Below are 20,446 nucleotides of genomic sequence, written 5' to 3' on the forward strand. Positions count from 1 at the left end.
TTGCTATTTCCCCCCCCTTTATTTATTTATTTTTTTATCACAGATGTAGATCACTTTCCCATACCAATAAAGGTTTCTAACAGAGAACTCGTTTTGTCTTTTCAGTCCCATCTGAAAAGTCTTCATTTTCTGTATACATGGATATAGGTGTACATCTGTATTTAAAAAAGCAAAACCTTTGAAATTACAACTGTTGATGCTAAGTGTAAATACAACTGTACTTATTCCTATTTAACACTTTAGGAATTAAGAAATATTTTTTACTTCTTTGTAAAGTGTATGTCAAAGGTGGTCTTTTTTCATAACAGTTCATGTTTTAAGAAAGTTTTTGCTGCTCTGATTGTGGGTCTGATATTTCCAGTCTTTGCAAAGGAGCAGACACTAATGTTTTTAGCATGCAAAACACTTGTCAGAATTACTCTTGCTACTGCTGAATGGAAGTAAAGATAATATTTTCTCCACTTGAACTTGCTCAGTTGAAGCTAAGAACTTGATTGAAAAATACAGGGTTTTGTTTTTCCAACATATGATTACAAATTGTGATGATGTACCAGGTGTATTATTTGTTTCTGCATGTTGAGTAGCAGATACTCAGAAAACAAAACAGTGTTCCTTTTGGTGTGATGTTGGCAAAAAATTTTTTTTGTTAGGGGCAGGAGTTTGTAGGAAGTCTATTTGACGAAGGCTACAGAAACAAGATGGAATTTACTTCAACTTTTAAAGTTCTTGCTTAGAGTATGTAATTTGGAATACTTACATCTTTAGCAAATACTTGGAAATTTCATGACCTGCAAATGCTTTTGAATAGTTTGAGTTACTATCTCAACAATTTAAATGTATAGGTGTGAAAGAAGAGTGTATTTTTATTTTAAGATTAATCTTCAGTTTTGCCAATCTAAGCAGAAGAATCTGCTGGAAAATGTTTTCATCCAATCTTATTTTATTTGGTTAGCAGATGAGTTACACTAGATACCTACATTCTCATGAAAATTTGCTTTGCCTGTTTCAGTGATCGCTGTGGAGAAGACCCAAACCAGAAAGTAATCCATGGGGTTATTAACTCCTTTGTTCATGTTGAACAGTATAAGAAAAAGTTCCCCCTAAAGGTATATATAAATTTCTGATTGATGTTTTTAATTGTGAATGTGATTCTAGTTAATGTGTTATTTGTCCTTTTAAAAAAATTCTCCCTTTTAGTTTTATCAGGAAATTTTTGAGTGTCCTTTTCTGAATGAAACAGGGGAGTATTATAAACAAGAAGCATCAAATTTATTGCAAGAGTCAAATTGCTCACAGTACATGGAGAAGGTAAGAGATTCTTCTGTACTCACAAAATAACTGAAATCTAATACTGTCAATTTACTGATGGTGAATGTTTTTCTGTTCAGTTTCCATAGTTGTTCTTTTTTATGTGCCTATATACAGCTTAAATGATGTTTTTTGATTATATGGTTAATCTGAATATGAACTACACAACTTGCCTGTGGTTGGGCTGTCAGCTTCAAGATGTTTCATAATAAATGGCAAATCAAACACATTAAAAGTTAAAAAAGGCAATATAAGGATTAGAGAAGAGTGTATGTCAGAATTGTTACAAAGCATTATTAAAAATTTCGATTATGTACTCAGAGGTGTATTTTGTTTTGCTTTGTGGTGCATGAAGTCAGGTTGTGTTCAAATTACTGGTAATTCTTAAGCTTTGCTTGAGGAAACAAAGGTTAATACAAGATGAGGAGTCAGGCATCGGTGCCTTGCTGTCCACATGAAGACAGAAGAATCAAGAAGATTATGAGATTGCTTTTAACTTTAAGAAGCATAAGCTTATGGTTGCACACCTGAGGTTAAATTCAGGGACAGACTTCAGTTAAACCAAAACATGCAGATTAATTTTGTCTATTATTAGCAGTCTGGAGTTGCACTGCTTTTCCTAGACTCTCCTCATATTCAATGGATATAAGTAGTTTTATGCCATCATTCATATTACTTATTTTGTGGTGCCTATTCTCTTCACTGAAGTTACAAAGAGGTGTTTCATTAGCAAATCAGATGTATACCTATGCCTTTTGAGCAGGTGTTTACATACAAGCAGATGGATTTGCAACAGAAAAGTGATTTTTATATTATTATTAGGTTTTGTGATAAAACTTTCTCAGGAGAAATAACTGGTAGGAGAAATTGGGGAAGACTGGTCACAAAGGTGAGGGAAAAAAGAAATTTTGAGAACTGTTGAGTAATATTTGACATCTAGTAGTGACTGAGTCTAGTCAATACTCAGAAGATAATGTTCATTCAGTATTCAGCTGCTTCAAAAGAGCAAATTTAGTTTTTCATCATCTAAGACAAGTTCTTATTAAACTTTATCTATTCATGTTTCTCATTCAACATGCATGTTCTGTTGTACATTCATGGTTCTATATTGGTTGTTAGTATTTCACCAGTTCTCAGCTTAAAAACTTGTCTGTAGGTTTTAGGTAGATTAAAAGATGAAGAAATGCGGTGTCGGAAATACTTGCATCCCAGCTCATATGTCAAAGTGATTCATGAATGCCAACAGAGGATGGTGGCTGATCACTTGCAGTTTCTACATGCAGAATGTCACAATATTATCAGACAAGAGAAAAGAAGTGGTAAGTCTCAATGGTCACAAAAAGCATGTAGTAGTTTTTGCTCTACTCAGTTGCGTTGCAATTTCCTGTCTCTATTCAATAACCTTCTGTGTGCTTAAGTATTTTCAGCTAACATATCTAACATCTAGAAAGCCAGATTAAATCCTGAATGACATTTTTTCTTTTACCATGTAATTCCAAATATATATTCAAAGCCTTCTTTTTACTATTAACAACTCTTTTGGACAATATTCTCTCTTTCCTTGTCTTAAAAACATGCTGAAGTCCTGTAGAAATGATCATTTTTATGCTTGTGTTTTCATTTGTAAACCAACGGCTCTGTCTTTACAGATTTCTTCATCATCATTTGACAGGTCACGATTATAAAATATTTGGCTTCTTTTCATAGCCACTTACTGTTTTCCTGAACCTTTTGTGACCGCTCTTCCTGTAACCATTTTACAGAAGCAGATGCTCTTAAGAGTTATATTCCCTGTCTGACTGAAAAAATTATGCTTCCTGAAGACTACATGCCTCTTAGCCTTGAAAGAATGCTTATTCTTGCAGGAAAGGTGGTCACTATTATGTGAAACAAATTATTTTTCACAGTGAAACTCAAACTGTATCCAGCAGTAGGATTGAAAAAAAAAAGTCATAATAATACCAGTTGCCTATTTATGGCTTTTCTAACCTGAGAAAAACCTCAAGCCACTGCTGGAGGAAAACAAAGGATCAAGAAGATACCTAAATTGATTTTAGTCAGCTGCTGCTAAGGGAGATACAGGGAGGCCAAGAATTAAAAGAAACTAGCATATTACTTTTCCATAGTAGCCCACCTCTCTTCTTACAGTCTCTCCTAAGTAAGTTGTATTGGAATAGTGAGGTAGTCAGAAATACAGCACTCAGTGAAAAACAGTATTAGCCCTACTCTTGTTTTTTTTTTCTTTTGTCAGTGATCTGGTGTATGTTAATTTTTTTTTTTTTCAGAACATTTGGTCTTGTTTCAGTCTTTGAAAAGTTCTGTATGAAATTATGAAACTAAATTGTTTGGTTTTAGTGTTTCTAATCATATTCTATAAATATCTCTGTTACAGACATGGCAAATATGTATACTCTACTTCGTGCTGTGTCAAGTGGTTTACCTCATATGATTCAGGAACTACAAAACCATATCCATGATGAGGGCCTTAGAGCAACCAGCAATCTTTCTCAGGAAAATGTGAGTTACTTCAGGCAGCTGAAATTACCCATTTGATTAATATTCCTGATGAAATGTTCACCCTTTTCTTTTTAGTCATTCTGGTTTTTAAAATTTTGTCTAAATGAAATGGGTTTGGAGTATTTTGGATAAATTGTTATTTCTAATCTGCACACATATCTGTGCAGCACGTATCTATCCTGAGAGTTGATTGTTGTGATCTAACCAGAAACAGCTACAGCTAGATATTTCTCACTGTTGTTTGTTTAATGCTGTCATGGCAAGTTGGTCCTTTTGTTCCATGTATGCATTTTTATCCTGAATTTCAATGAATCCTGAAAGTCAGTGGCATTTGCTGTTCTGGTACATTAGGAATCAGTGATTACATTTTGTTTAATTATATGTTATTTGTAAAGACTTGACATCTTGTCCTGATTTCAGTATAGCATTTTATTCTAATAGCTTTGTAGTCTCCTATTTTAATGTAATGTCTGAAACTACTGTAGCTTAATTATTTTACTAAAGTGTGTCAGATTTTTTTCAGTTCATATGTATTTAAATTAATCATTTCCATTTTTGTTCCTCTTCCATGGCTCTTCAGACACAAACAAGCAAGTTTTAATTTGGCATTATATTTATACATGTATACATCCTGCTGTCTATATCTGTGCTCACTTTATGCTGGTGACTTTAGCCAACCACTGTTTTTGTCTCTCTATACATAGATATGACCTTTTGTAAATTCAACAAGAGTGACTTCACAGGAGTGCTTACTCTTCTGTAACTCCTGTGTACATAATGAGAATGGGCTGGAGTCTTTAGTAGTATAGTTTACTTTCAAATTATTTGTAAGTCTACTGAGGTTATTCTTTCAAACTAGCATTGTCTACACAGGGAAATGAATGCAGATCTAAGAGGGTGATGAAAATTCACAACTTTATGTAGATAAACTCAAAATTAGAAGTGCTTGTGCCACTGTGTGGATTAAGAATTTGTCATCAAAACACTTAATGTGTGACCTGAGGATGGACTAGGAGAGTCACGTAATGCAGCAAGTGTGTTGCACACTCTTGCATTGCTATCTGCCAGCCTGCCTGCACAGGGACTTCTCTCATGTCAGCCATATCTGTACAAAATGTTATGCTGAAATGCTGCACACTCAGTTGGATCAGTAACTTTCCTACTTAGGAAAATTCAGAGGGCTCATCTGGATTTTCTGCCTCTGAAACTAGTGTGATTTAGCGTCAATTAGTAAATTGTTTCAGTAGCTGTTTGGCTTGGTTGCTGTACTTGTTATCATTAATGATAAAAGGGCCAATAAAATGTTTTATAGAATGATGGAAAAGAGTAGGCAACATGAGAGCAGTATAGACTCAAATCTGTATTTGGTAGCAGAACTGTAAATGTAGTCACAGACTTTGTATTTCCAAAACATGCTTAAGCACAGTAAAATAAGTATACAATAATGCAGAATTAACCCTTTCAAATACTATGATTTTAACTTTTATAAAAAAGAATAATTAGGAGAAAAAGTACAAGTAATCTAGATGTGTTTATGAGTAGGTAATACTAATTTTATTAATAGCTTTCTTTCTGTCTACCTTTTTAGATGCCAACTCAGTTTGTGGAGTCAGTTTTGGAAGTACATAGTAAATTTGTTCAACTCATCAACACTGTTTTGAATGGTGATCAACACTTTATGAGTGCCCTTGACAAGGTAACTTTTACTTATGAAGTAAAATGTACAGGAAAACAGCATGTGAGACTGTTTCAGGCTCACCACATATTCAAAGGTAGAGTTTTTACCTACCAGTTTTTCTAAGCAGTTTTTCTAGTTTAGATATGCAGTGAAACAAATGACAATCCAGTGTTGGGGGAAACATATGTACAAAGTAAACTATATTAAATCTTTTTTTTTTTTTTTTTTTTTTAAACAGGGACCTTTTCATCATAAGTAAAAAGACAAAAATAGATCTGGCCTATTTAGTGGAAATTTATGTGCAGATAGTAAATAGAAAAATTGTGACTTTTTTGGTAGTTTGGTAACTCTGACATGCCTTTTAACCTGACTTTGCTTGCTGCTATAGTGTTTAAACTCTGAATGCTGATATCATTACTTAAAAGAAGCTTCGTTTAGATTTTTCAAGGTTATTACAAAGAATATTTGGAAATTTATGTTACTTTGATGGCAATCAAAACAGCTAAATTTTTCCAGGAGAGAACTACACTTGAAGTTAAATAATTATGTTTAGGTAAAGAGACTTGTTTCTCTTTGTTCTTTAATTGCATAGCCATGAAGATATTTAAGGTAACTACTTTGTTGTTATTATTATTGACAACAACAAAATCAGCACAGCCTTTATTGTTGTTGTTATTGTTATTACTAAAATCTACCAAACATGCCTGGGCTCTTGGGAGAGTCACACCTTCTGGAAAAAAAGTGCATTTTATCTAATCCATTTCTTAATTTCCCACTCTTTCCCTTATATCTTTGTATCTTTTCCCTAGAGAGTGCACTCACTACTTTCCTATCTATAATTTATTGTCATAAGATGTATGCATTTATTTCATTGCTCTTTTGTGGTGTTTGCAGTAATTGAAGTTTGTAGTTAGGGTCATAACTCTGATAATTTTCAGCCAAAGTTAATCTGCAAAGTTATAGTAATGAAAGTAAAAGTACTAATATCAATAGTAGTCACCTACCTGTATTTGTGGTACTGAGAAAATAATTTTGTATTTAAAAACAAATTCTAATTTCAGTACTCTTAATACATTAGTTTCTGTGTCAGTTGCATTTAATGTCATGTACCAGAACATGGAGTAAAATGAGATTGACATATACATTTGCTGGCACATAGGCAATGTGCTTTTTTTTAAACACATCAGTTTTTCACTTCAGTTATCTTTATAGCAATAAATATTAAAAAACTTAATCTGCTGTCAGTTTCTCATGGTGGATATCAAAACTGCTTTTGTTGCCTCCAGTATTACTGTAAAAGAGCTCTTTAAGCTTCAAAGAGTTTCATATTTCTTGTCAAGTCATGCATTCCTTTCTCACAGGGATTCCAGGGACCTATCATCAAATATTAAGAAGTCAAGGCATTGTACAAAAGCCTTGTCAGTTCTTATTTATAATAATAACAATAATAATAATAATGTTTTCCTTCCATAGGAGGAACTATAATTACTAGCAACTGCAGTCATATAATTCTTTTGTTCCATATTAATTTATAACATTAATATAAATATATGTCTAGTCTTGATGATTCTGATATATTTGTTTACAATATCCAGTTCTAAACTGCCATCATATCCTTCCTCTTCCTTTTTTCTCATGATGAGGTTTTCTCCCCACTACCATAGTTTTTGTGCTGTATTGCTTTGAATTTCCGCTTTGAACAATACTTCTTTTCCTCCTCTGTAGTCTGTCACAAAATCCACCAACCTAAAGGTCTTTCCTTTCTCATTACTGTGAGCACTCTGTGTGTGTTTTTCAGCTCAAGATATTGTTGCTGTAAGCTGTTGTTAGTGTGCTGCTGCTAGAATCTGCTTCCTTTCTTGCTCTGTACCAGAATCTACATATTTTACATTTAAGTTTCTAATCAGAACTTAACTTCGTTCTTCTGCTTTCTGCAATTAACCTGTCTTCCTCTACCCTTCCAGTCTTTTAAAAAATCTCTGCTTAAAAATGTTCAACTCACAAATTTCACAGAGCAGTAATTCAGAAATGTTATTGTTTCTTTTCTATTCTATCCAGTTTTATAGTGTCTCAGATGGTCTTTGCCCTGAACATTTTTTATTTCTCCAAATTTAAGGAAAGAAAAGTTTTATTAATTCATATTTTTTCTCTTTGCTCTATGTTCCTGTATAGGCATTGACATCAGTAGTTAACTATAGGGAGCCCAAGTCAATCTGCAAAGCACCTGAGTTGGTAAGTGATAAATGTTATTGTAAAAAGTAACAATACTTTTTTTATAACTATCACATTTATTGTCATAGGGTCCATCACATGAATATATCCATACACTAAGTTAGCCTCAGGTGTGTATTCAGTAGTAATAAATAATTTAACCTGCACACACATTTTGTGGGTGTGCAAAATTGGTGCAGTTGTAATTTTACTTACAGAATTGGTGGTTTCTTTGAATGTAGTATGTATTGTTTACCTATGAATATAACCCTGGTAATAGAACGTGTGACTTATTGCATGCTCTAACTTTTGTGTAGAAGTTTGGAATACCTTGGTGTACATTTGTTCTCCAGCTTGACAAGTAGGTTTGGGTTTGTTTTTTCTTTTTAACTTGAGCTGGCCAAGTACTGTGACAACTTGTTGAAGAAATCAGCAAAAGGAATGACTGAAAATGAAGTAGAAGACAAACTCACAAGTTTCATTACTGTTTTCAAATACATTGATGACAAAGATGTATTCCAAAAGGTAACTCTTAATATTAAATAAATGTTAAAATTTTGCATTTAAAGTATGCTTGGAGAATGTGTTTATGCATTTAAAAATCCTCGTATCTGATTTTTTTATGCAGTTCTATGCCAGAATGTTGGCAAAAAGATTAATTCATGGTTTGTCTATGTCTATGGATTCCGAAGAAGCCATGATTAATAAACTAAAGGTAATGTGATATTCTTCTAATGCTGAATAAACAAACATAGGAGTATGTAATGGTGAGAGGATGCAGCAGAGGGTGCCAGAGATAACTTAGCAATCAGTAGAACCCGTTTCCAGTAGCTGAAAGGAAGAACCAGTTTCTTGGTAGTCTTTGACAGATATATGGCTAAATGTTACTTAGTCATTTGAGATTTTAATAAGATTTTGTGTAGTTTTATCGTGTTCATAATTCATATTTACATTATAAAAGTATCAGAGACTTTCGTAAGCTAGCTCCATTTTTCAGTTTTATAAAACAGTATAACTCATATCAGTTTATAGAAAGCTAAAATAAATCTGATAATTTTATTTAATACTGTTTGCTTCCTGTTGTATCTAGTGTTCTGTGTAAATATTGTAACAACACTCCTGCTGACTAAATTTTCATATTTTAGTGGGGAATGTGCAGAATTTATTTAATAAGTACTGTTTTCACCTTGAAACCTGTTACAATATTTCTTCACAGCAAGCCTGTGGTTACGAATTTACCAGCAAGCTCCATCGAATGTATACGGACATGAGTGTTAGTGCTGATCTCAATAATAAATTCAACAACTTTATCAAAAACCAGGACACAATTATAGATTTGGGAATTAGTTTTCAGATATACGTTCTACAGGTACTAATGTATGTTTATTACTGTTGAACTGTTTGTACTTAATTTTTATGTTGTAGTAACAAATGAACAATTTTTCTAACTCTGAATACTTCTTATATGGAAACTGACACATTGTGATGATTATGGAACAGTTTATTTTCCTTGTTTTTCTCTTTAAAATTAACCCACTAGCATATTGAACAATAGTGATGTAAAATGTCTTGTGTTTATGTCTTGAAGTAACACTTCAGTGTGGCATGCATAAAGAGTAGTAAAAAAGGAGCAGTAAAAGTTCTAGTCCAAATTGAATCTCTTATGACATAATATACAATATAGATCTGTTTCATAGGGCGGGGGATGTTAATGTACGTATTGGATGAAAATGTTAATACTTTTCTTTTTCTTGATATTTTTAGGCTGGTGCATGGCCTCTAACTCAGGCTCCTTCCTCTACATTTGCAATTCCTCAGGAACTGGAAAAAAGTGTACAGATGGTAGGTTAGTAGGAGGCTTCTTGTAAAAATGTGGAAAATGTAAAATAACTCCACACAAAAGATGATCACTGTAACAGATAGACCTGAGCTGTTTATTTTGTTTGGAAATCATGGCTATAATTTTTCCATATAAAATTTGGAAAGGTCACCCAAATGGCATACTGAATTGATATATGTATTTGCATAACTTTTTCTTTTTCACATCTCTCCATGATTGATGAGGGAGATACTGATAAATGCAATCTGATTAACTGAGTTGACTGTTAGCTTTAAAACCAATTACTTGTATGTAGATAAAAGAAAACTTGCTTCTAGTGTTCAATCTTAACAGATTGTAGCTACCAGTAAGACAAGAGGGCATGGACTTAAGCTCTGCTAGGGGAGGTTTAGGTTAGATATTAGGAAAAACTTCTTTACAAAGAGGGTGATCAGACATTGGAATGGGCTGCCTAGGGAGATGGTGGATTTTCTGTCCCTGGAGGTTTTTAAAAAGAGACTGAATGTGGCACTCAGTGCCATGATCTGGTAGCCACAGTGGTAGTGGATTAAGGGTTGGACTTGATGATCTCAGATGGTCCTTTCCAGGTGATTCTGTGTTTCTGTAATTCTGTGTAATAGCAGATGAAAATGCAGACACAGATTTCTTGTCCCATATTTCTTAAGAGCCATTCAGAATCAAGCTTCAGGCAACCTTTAAAGCTCATTTTGCAAATTCTCAAAGCAGTAAAGGTCTTACTTAGGCCAAATATTCTCATTGCATGTGATTATTTCTGCTCTCTTTAGAGGTGGAATATTTTATTACTTTTGATTATATTATTGTGTTGTAAATGTTACCTGTACAAAATTTTTTGTTAAAATGCAGAATACATGTAGGTTTTTTAGTGAAGTACATTTTAGGCAATAAATATGCCTAAATACACTTTACTAATATCTATTTCACGGTGAAGTACATTTTAGACAATAAAAATGTCACAATATTGGACATACTAGATTTTTTTAGCAGTTTTTACACCCTAAATTGCTATCTGATCTAAATTATTATGGCAGATATCTGAGGTAAAGGAGCTTTTTCGTGAATTAAATAAAATCTGATTTTTACAAGCCTTGGTGTAAAAATTCCGCTTTAGTCTTTAGAGAAATTATGATTTTCCTTCCTGTCAGAGTAACTTTTCTTCATCATTTTAGCTGGAAGCCATGTCCTCTAAAGGTTTTTTAAAACAGTCTGGAATATCTTTAATTGATCTTCAAAATCTACTGCTTCTTTTGTTTCCTAAGACTCTTTCTTACTCTCTGGCTATTCTCTACAAGTTTCCAGGAGTGTACTTGGTAGTTTCCAGGAATGGAGGATCGGTGGATTATATATAATATGAGAATAAGATGATTTTGCTGGTCTCTGTTTTTTCTTATCACAGCCCCTCCCTCTCATCTTCACTGTTGGTGAAAATGTCATTTAAATGTACATAAATATAGCTTTGAAATAAGGACGGAATTAGCATTATTGCTATTGCTAGTTTTGCATACAAGATTTTTAAAAATTCTCATTTTGATAGGATGCTTCAAATTTTCATGTCAGCACATCTATGTTACTTCCTGAATCCATAAATATGTGGGGTTTTGTGAAAATGGGTCTTGGGCAGATTTCGAAAGAAATTCAGGGATTTGCAGTCACTTTTTATTCTGAGATGTTTGCAAGCTGCCTAGTTGTGTCTTGCCTGAAACCCAAATAGGAAAGTGGCAAAAACTGTGCCCTCTTTCAACCTGAACCTAAAAATATGTTCAGGAGTATAAGATGAGATTCATCATGAAATTCTGTGTGTAGCTGACTTTGGGAAATACCTGTTACCTAAAAGTTTGTTTTTTGAAGGATGTTAAAAAAATATTAGTAAAATGGATTTTATGAATTGATTTTTAATAGGATATCAAAGCAATGGAACATAGAATGCTTCAACCAAGATGAAAAAATGCAGATACACTTATGTGGAGTTTGAAGGAACAGAATAATAAAGCCTCTAAAGATTGAGAGCTAAAACCTCCTAGAAATTCTTTTAAATTCAATAGAGTTGATATTTTTGAACACTGTTTAAGTTTTGTATTTTATGCTTTGAGAGTATGAATGTTTCAAAAATCTGTTTTATTTAGTCATCAAGTGATATGTCCAAGTAGCTTAGTAAACGACTGATGCTCAGTCATCACACATCCTCTAAAGGAAAATCGTTCCATTAACTGATCTGCAATATTTGCATGAAATATGGTGAACATAAAACCAGTATTCACCAGTTACATGTGTGACTAATGGAATTTTATTTTGTTTTGCAGTTTGAATTATTTTACAGTCAGCATTTTAGTGGGAGGAAGCTAACGTGGTTACATTATCTTTGTACAGGTAAAAGTAAATGCTCTGCTAAACTTATCCTGTATATCACTGACAATGATTTGTTAAAAGTCCTTTTCAAATGGCAACAGACTTTGAAGTTGGAAAAGTATGTTCCATATAAAGTCAACTTATAAATTACTATTTGCTGCTTAGTGTTTCAGCAGTTTGTTTTGTAAACCTGCGTATGTTATATGTGATTTATTGAATCCAAGTAAAACTTGAGTTGTGTGTTCTTACCTAGAAAATGGCACTGTGGAACTACTGGCTAAAAACAATCACCCTGGAATTGTTTCTGTAGTATCATATGTCCCTTAGCTGAATAGTGAATAATTTTAAGACTGCATATTATAATTTTTTACTCAGATATGTAAGTATCTAAGTAAACACACATATATACACTTATGTTTATATTTACTATGTAGAATATATGTTAAAAATCATCTTAGAAGAGATAGATAAAATTATAGCTCAGTTCAGTAACTATCAGTCAATCGTATTTTATTTCTCATGCTTTCAGTATCAGGCTCTAATGACTGAGTACCACTGCATAGTACATGGAAGTGAAAGTCTAACAATATAATGTAGCAGAATTTAATTCTGATAATAGAAGGCTTCAGTTAACTCACACTCAACTTCTCACATAAAATCTAAATCTGATTTCAAGTAGATCTCTTCAGTGCTTGCTTTTTTAATTTTTTTTTTAAATTTTAGGAGTATTTAAAGAATATAAGAATACTGTGAAAAATGTAATGAGCAAGATTTTTATTTTGTTTGTAAATGTTGCTTTGGAATACCTTTCCTGTAATCACTGTTCTATGTAAGCTCCTGCTAATTGAAGTTCCTACATTGCAATGCATTAAGGCTACTTGGAATTTCCCTTTTTTATGATTATAAATTATATTGCATTATTGAAATTCAGCACCATAGGTTTCTCCTTTCTGGAAAACACTACTGTATTTCTAGTTAATCAGAGGGGGTTTTGTTGCAGACCACATTCTATATGTGTGAATTCACATCAGTTTTCACCTTCCCATTCTAAGTGTTAAACGTAACCTTAAGTGTGAACTGAATGTCTGGAAGTCTGAGAGCTCTCGTAGTTAGGCTTCAGATGACTTTTCAACACATTCCATCAGCTGATAAAATACTACTTGTATCATTACAGGTGAAGTTAAAATGAATTATTTGTGCAAACCTTATGTAGCCATGGTCACAACATACCAAATGGCAGTGTTGCTTGCCTTCAACAACAGTGAAACTGTCAGTTACAAGGAGCTTCAGGATAGTACACAAATGAATGACAAGGAACTGACAAAAACCATCAAATCCTTACTTGATGTCAAAATGATCAATCATGACTCAGATAAGGTAGGCAGTAATCATGTAAAAAAATTTCATGTTTTCTGTCTTGTGATTCTAATATTTGTTGAGGACTTTTTAATATAGGAGAATCTACTATTTGCTTTTTTATCCTAAACTGTAGTATGCAGTATTGACCCTTCTGGAAAATTATAAATCTGTATTTATAAGGAAAGAGGCAGGAGGAAGTAGACTGTCTCACACAGGCTCTCTATGCCTATAGCAGTATGGTATGCTGAAAAGGTAATAATGCTGGGACTCAGCTTTTTCTATTGCATTTTATCCATACAGTTTAAGACTCACTGCTGTTGAAGGGGAATACTCTCTAAATACACTACTTTCAAAGTTGTACTGGATCATGAGAAGGAACCCATCTAGAAAACCTGAGAAACCTGCAGAGATCTTAAAAAAAAAAAAAAAAAAGTATGGATTAAGAGACTGAAAGTAGCAGCAGCTGCAGAGAAGAGGCTTTTTTTTTTTCTTTTTTTAAACTAGGAGAATATTAGAAAATGGAAAGTGAGATCACAAGGATGATCTGTTGTGCTTGGCTGAAGCATAGGACATGATTCCAATAGCTAGAAATAAGCTCAAGTTTCAAAAAAAGCTGGGTATATGCCTATGAAACCCTGGGTGAAATAGGACACTGAGAGCTAATACAGAAAACAATGAGATTTTTCCTAATGATAGAAGATTACCCATTATTTAAAAGATTTACATTTATTTATGTCTGATGTATAAGGTTTGCCCAGTTCCTTTAAGCATAGGTTATGATGAGTGAATCATACAGCTTTCCAACCCTTCACCCTTTTAGTGTTTACTACTTCACTTTCTGGTTCTTTAACTTCTAGGCTGTTGTATTCATACATCTCTGCTAATTCTGTTTCCTTTGCATGCCATCCAGCAATGTCAAAGTTGATCTATAGACAGTCTATCAGCTTACTTACTGAATGAACCCAAGAATTTTAGTGGTTTAAGCTGTGAAGTTAAATACCCTAACTTCTCCTTACCTGATTCTCAGCCACACAGAAAAATACAGTGTATTAAATGTTGTAGTTTGTTTGTTCCTTTTGAATGAGGAAAAAAAGTAGAAAAAAACCCCAAGCTTTGGCAGTCTTTATTGGTTCCTTAGAATCACGTTTTTTGAGTTCATGCACAACACATTTTATTTTCATTTATACTCAACCATGTAAGCAGAATAATGCTAAAATTTATTATTAGCTTATGTTTTTAAAGCTGTTGGTCTTTACCCTTTCATGTTAAATTTTCTATACTGTGCTTGGATATTTGAAAATATTATAAGGAGTGTATATTGCACATAAAAATTAGAATTAATATTAGTTTTACTTCGTATTTAGATAAATATTGACTGTGTTTACTAAAGTATTTGCACTCGAGGCAACCATGGTTTGGCAAGATTCCAATGTCTAAGAAACCCAGTAATTTTATTCTTATGGAAATTGGTAATACTTGTACAGACCCTTGCCTGGAAACTGCAAAGATTAGCCAGGTCATCCTGTTAGTTGAATATGAAGGTGTTTGGACTGCAGGGAGTGGTTACCATTTATTGAAAGAATGTAAAAATGTACAGATAGATAAGGAACTTCATAAGTTGTAGTTTCTCAACTGTTTCTACTATAACACATAAAGGTGTTTAGATGTCTTCAGTTCTGGAAGGCAACAGTACCATAGCTGTGAAAGTAGCTGCTCTCAGTCTTGAGGCTCTGCCATAAGTAAGTGCAAATCCTACTTTCTTTGCAGAGAAAAAATGAGTTTAAGTGGAGAGTGTTTACAACTCAGCTGTTGAAGTATTAAAACAGAAATTACTTCAGTCTTGTTAAAATTAATGTATTTCAGAGTTCTTTATAGTGTTTCCTAAAACAGATTTGAATTCTAGGCTAGTTAAACTCTAGCTTTAAAGAAATCTACCTCGTTCAGGTGGCATTTTAGAACTTCCAACTAAAGGTCTGAGATTATTTGTATGCATACAAGCTATTGTGACTTTTCAAATTAAATTGGTATTATTTTGTGGTTCCATTTCTGATTTTTAAAGTTTCTATATTGCAGGAGGATATAGAGGCCGAGTCTACTTTTTCATTAAATATGAACTTCAGCAGTAAACGAACGAAATTTAAAATTACTACATCAATGCAGAAAGACACGCCACAGGCAAGTATTCTTCGGTGTTTGTAGTTTTAACAGCTTAGGAAGGTTATTTTTCTAAAATTGTATTTATTGTATTAGTTCGATATAAGCAGATGATAGAGTCCCTGTTTAAGAACTACGTTATCATAAAGAAATTTTCTAAGTTTAAAGCTTAATCACTGCAGAAGTTTTGTTCGTAAAATGAAGGCAGGAGAAGATGGAATAGGGAATAAGAAAGAGGAAAAAGGTAAACACAGGAGCTATTCTCTTGTACCAAATGGTACTAACGTTTAGCTTGAGTTATCTAATTAAACTTTTTGTTGGTAGTGTTTATAAAAGCAACTTATTCCAGGAACAGCAGAGCCAACCAACTCTCTTCCTATGGTTTTATGTCCTTTGGCAATTAAAATAAGGTCCAGTGTTCCCTCTATCTCCTAAGACATAGGATTTTCTGCAAGAGTTGTATGTGTTGCCAAACTGAATAAATTATAGTAAATTCTGCCTGCCTTTCTCCCAAGCAGAAACACTAGTTTGGATGTGTCTCTTGTACCTTCCTTGCTGGCTTTCATGAAACCTGGTATTCTTGATTTATGAAAGTACTTTGGAAGTGAACTTCACCTAGATTTTTTGTACTAATTAACTATTTTTAAGAAGTAAAAAGTATGGGTTAAAGATACCTTTATGAAGGGTTTATTGATCTTACTGTATTTTAAACATTGCTGTACTCCTGTGTCACAGGAGATGGAGCAGACCAGAAGTGCTGTAGATGAAGACAGAAAAATGTATCTTCAAGCTGCTATAGTCCGTATCATGAAAGCACGTAAAGTGTTGCGACATAATGCTCTTATTCAGGAGGTAAGATAAAGTCCTCTTCATGTGGATGATTTGTTGAAAATCTTCAGGATAGTTGAGTGAAATATCTGACCACAAAACTCTCACATGTCAAAGAGAATACCTCAATGAAACTAGTGAGAATTTTGTTGGAGTCTACTTTGAATTGCAGTACTGGAGCACTAGCCATGATCCTCCAATCTTCTGAATGTGTCTTAGGACTAAAGCATCATGTGCCTCTCTGCTTTCTCTTTCCTGTTGTTTGCTTCTATGCTGACAGATGTATTCTATAAGAATCATTGCCTATTGTGTCTATTCTATAAGAATCATAAGAACTGTAGGTTCAGTTGAAAACCTGACAATGAATATTCTAGGTGTAGAATTTCTAAAATGTTACTGGGACCTGAGCCAGTTTCTTTAACACTTTAAGTATCTTCTCTATAGTCTTTGATATAGGTATACACTTAGGGATTTAAGAAATTATTGCCCAGTTTTGGAACAACTTGTGGGGAGGCAGGTTGTTGTATACTTCATGCTTAAGCTCAAAGATGAAAATCTCATGCTAAGTAGAAATTTTATCTGGTTTTGTCTGCATTGAGCTCAGTAATTTGTTTTGCTTCATGTTGTATGAATAAGGCCAAAGTGCCAGGTGGTTCTGAGTTGAACATGCTTAACTTTCTCACTAGGTTGACCTTTATTAAAAACTAGATAACCATATAGTTAACTAGATCTAGATAATTTAAAATACGTAGTCTGACTTGAGGAGTGAGAAGGAATCTTTTGAAAGGAAATCTGTTTAGTGTGAATGGTTAATATTTTGCCATGTCCTCAATATTTTTTTCTGACATGTAAGAGCAGGATTATAGTGTTGCTAGAGTTATGATAGACTTAATGTAGTTAACTCTGATTCTGCCAGGTAAAAATACAGCACCATGCTGTATTCATTTCATTTAGAGTGATGTGTCCAGGAAAATACTGCAGGCCCTTGGTAGGCCTGTGTATGTCAGCATGTGGTCTTTGCTAAATTGTTAATTGTGTTAGATATGCCCTAATAGTTTTACTTTAGCTCTGTGCAGCAGTTGCTTGCAGGATGAGGTAGTTTTTCCCTTAAATGAGTAAGGTCAATGGGAGTAGTGGAGGGGAACAGTCAATGCAGGCATTCCCAGATTTTTTTTCTGACCATCAGGTATTTATGTCCATCCTTCTTACTTTTATTATCTTTGATAAAAGAAACCCTAAACAAATAAAACCCCAACCAACACGAAATTCTATCTTTTGTTCTCCCTGTCCTAAGTAAATACATGAAGTCTGATGGTGACAATCAGTTTGATTGTAAGACTGAATTTAGGTGAAATCTGAGCAGATCTATCTTGTTAACACCAAGGTTCTTCTCATTTGTACTGCTGTGGAACATTCCAGACCTTTAGCTGCTGGCCAAAAAAAACTTGCTCTTTTGAGCTTTTTGTTTGCTTTGCTGAGGGAGTTCTACCTGGTGAGTTCTGTTGGTTCACAGAGGGCTCCAGCAAGCTCTAGAGCATGGACAATGACAGCCATGAAAAGTTGCAAAGAAAACAGGAATTCCAGTTGAAATAAAAATCACTTTCTTTACAGAACAAGTACATTGTGACACTTCAATAGTAAGATCTTTTTATTATTCACCACTGCTAGGAAGTAGAAAGTGATACTAATTTTCATTGCTACAGGTTTTTCACGAGACTGAAATGTGAAAAATTTACCAAGTTGAAAGATATTTATATTCTGTTACCACACACCTTTTCCTCCTCTTCTCCACAAGAAAATGGGCAAAACTGACAACTGTTTAGAGACATCTTAAAGTTTTAACTGCAGCTGCACTTTCTTCCACAATGCATATATAGATTTGTTTTTACAATAAGTATTTTTTTTACTGTATGTATTACAAAGTTCCAGCATAGTCAGATGGAACTCACCAAATTGTAGGGCTACCTTTGGTGGCTGAAGGAGAAGAGGTTCTCCTTGATTGTCTCAACTTGTATAGGAAAGAAGGTGAGTGGTAGAGGGACTCCATTTACACCATCCAGACAGCTGAGCAGTTTGAACTCCTTTCAGGATCAGGTATCCAAGGGCTGAAACTTAGACAAAACACAACAAATTCAGCTTGCAACCCATATCCTGACAGCTACAACAGCAATAAAAGTATAACCTTTCAAAATTTTTACTACTTGGGATGTGTCTTTTGTGATGAAAAGTTTCACGTAGGACTTTTCAGCATATTTCCTGAAAGAGAATTGTTATTTTTTCCTGACAATTTTATTGTCTAGTGCAGTAGAATATCTGAGGTTAGGTTGTATTTTTAATATACTTAAATGTGCTGTCCAAGAATGAATACAGAACTATTACAACAATATAGTCAGAATTTTTTCTAAGTTGCTGTTTACCTGACTACGTGTCTTCTATACAGGTCTTTAATGCTATAGAGAAAGCACAGGTTTCATGAATCTTTATTAAATGAAAATGTCTTTTCCATCTTTTTGCGATAACAAAAGTGGTGATGGATGAGAAGATGATTTTTGTTCAGCTTTAGGGGTAGTCTTGAAAAACACATTCAAGTGAAATTTAAGCATTCAGAACTGTATAAAATATTATGAAAACTTAAGATTAAAACATTCTTCAGGCATTTAATTTGAATTAAAACTGACATAAATACAAGAAAATTTGGACTAAAATTAATTATTCCAGAAAATGAAAGTACATAAATGGAAGTTAAAAGGATATTGTCTAAAAAGAGAAGTCAGCAAAGCCAACATGGAATGGCAGATAAGCTTTTACAAATTTTTCACTTTGTCTAAACTGGGATAATAATGAAATGAAGAAAAGTGTTAATATTAGATTAATTTTTAACCTGAATATTTATCTTTGTACCATGACAAATCAATCAAGCAAGAAGGTTAAAAAGATCTGAATCACTTGCAGGCAAACTAACCAATGAGCTGTGCAGCCAGTTTAAGTATCCTCACACCAATGTATAGAGGTGATTTGTTATTAGTTATAAATGAACTATTCCAGGTTTATTTAATCCTCTCATTAAAAGAAAAAATATGCTGAATTTGCCTTGGAGCCCTAGTGAATATTTCTATATAATTTATATCTATTGTAAGTAAAAATAATGAAAAATTCTTGTCTTTCTTTTCTAGGTAATTAGCCAATCAAGAGCTAGGTTTAACCCAAGTATCAGCATGATTAAGAAGTGTATTGAAGTTCTGATTGACAAACAGTACATAGAGCGAAGCCAGGCCTCTGCAGATGAATACAGTTATGTAGCATGATGTTGCTATCCTGCAGGTATGATTGTAAGGAGATCATTGCTGTCACTGTTTGGTGTGTTCCTGTGGGAAGAGGCAGGCCTGTGCCTCCATAATTGGTCACTTGGCAGCCCCTGTTTTTCTGCTGTTTACAACATCACCAGTGCCATGTCATGAGCGTCAATGAAAATGCCTATAGATATTTCAAGCTCATGTCATTATGACATTTCTTAAAACTTTACTAAAAGAATGAGTGAAGTATTGCTGAAATGTGGAAAATTGGTTGGGTACCATGCTTTTATTTTCCCTTCCCTTTCACGTTTGCAGTTGATGTTTTTTAATGTATCTTAAGACAAGGTAAAAAAACAACAAAACCTAAATATTGTAATATGACAGATAACCTAATAATTGTATCTACATTAAAATGTAAAAAAAAAAAAATGATGAACATGATACTGCTGCTTGTCAAATAAAAAAATAAAGTTATATAATGTGTCTTGAATGATTGTAGAAATGGATATAGCATTAATGTCTGTAAATATTATTCAGACCTGGAAGAATAATAATAATGTTATGTGTTTGGGTTTTGGGTAACCTCTGAAGTAGATCTGACGTAAGAACTAATTTATATAAAACTGAACACCAGTTATGTTACGCTTGATGCAATCATAAAAATATTTATGGTTAAGGGCACATCTTCTTTTCTTGGGATTAGGCTAATTTACAGTCTTAGTGCCTGAAGGCCTACTCTGTGTCTGTTAATCTCACACTGTAGGAATATGTTACAAGAGAAAACAAACAGATATTTGAGGGGATTTAAGTAGTGTTGTTCACAAAGACTTAGGAATGGTTATCATGAACGTGAAAAGCTACAGTTCAGTGGCTTGTAAATACACTGTTAATGGG

General features: G+C 33.5%; 1 protein-coding gene across 5 annotated transcripts in view; it reads left to right on the top strand.

The window, feature by feature from the left end:
* Positions 1-20,026, top strand: part of CUL2 (cullin 2) — a 42,568-nt gene extending 22,542 nt beyond the window's left edge. For 2 of the 5 annotated variants that reach the window (XM_030445044.1, XM_030445043.1), the window contains exons 7-21: positions 1,010-1,106; positions 1,198-1,308; positions 2,465-2,627; positions 3,701-3,825; positions 5,414-5,521; positions 7,676-7,735; positions 8,111-8,239; positions 8,343-8,429; positions 8,931-9,083; positions 9,479-9,556; positions 11,873-11,939; positions 13,093-13,295; positions 15,351-15,452; positions 16,167-16,283; positions 19,433-19,959. In XM_030445044.1, coding sequence (XP_030300904.1) covers positions 1,010-1,106; positions 1,198-1,308; positions 2,465-2,627; positions 3,701-3,825; positions 5,414-5,521; positions 7,676-7,735; positions 8,111-8,239; positions 8,343-8,429; positions 8,931-9,083; positions 9,479-9,556; positions 11,873-11,939; positions 13,093-13,295; positions 15,351-15,452; positions 16,167-16,283; positions 19,433-19,564 — 1,732 coding nt within the window. In that variant the 3' untranslated portion in view covers positions 19,565-19,959. Of the gene's footprint in view, positions 1-1,009; positions 1,107-1,197; positions 1,309-2,464; positions 2,628-3,700; positions 3,826-5,413; positions 5,522-7,675; positions 7,736-8,110; positions 8,240-8,342; positions 8,430-8,930; positions 9,084-9,478; positions 9,557-11,872; positions 11,940-13,092; positions 13,296-15,350; positions 15,453-16,166; positions 16,284-19,432 lie in introns of all 5 variants that reach the window. The other 3 variants (XM_030445041.1, XM_030445042.1, XM_030445040.1) reach the window with 2 other exon arrangements.
* Positions 20,027-20,446: the final 420 nt, after the last annotated feature.

This window comes from Calypte anna, chromosome 2 (assembly GCF_003957555.1).
Source record: "Calypte anna isolate BGI_N300 chromosome 2, bCalAnn1_v1.p, whole genome shotgun sequence".
Taxonomy (NCBI): domain Eukaryota; kingdom Metazoa; phylum Chordata; class Aves; order Apodiformes; family Trochilidae; genus Calypte; species Calypte anna.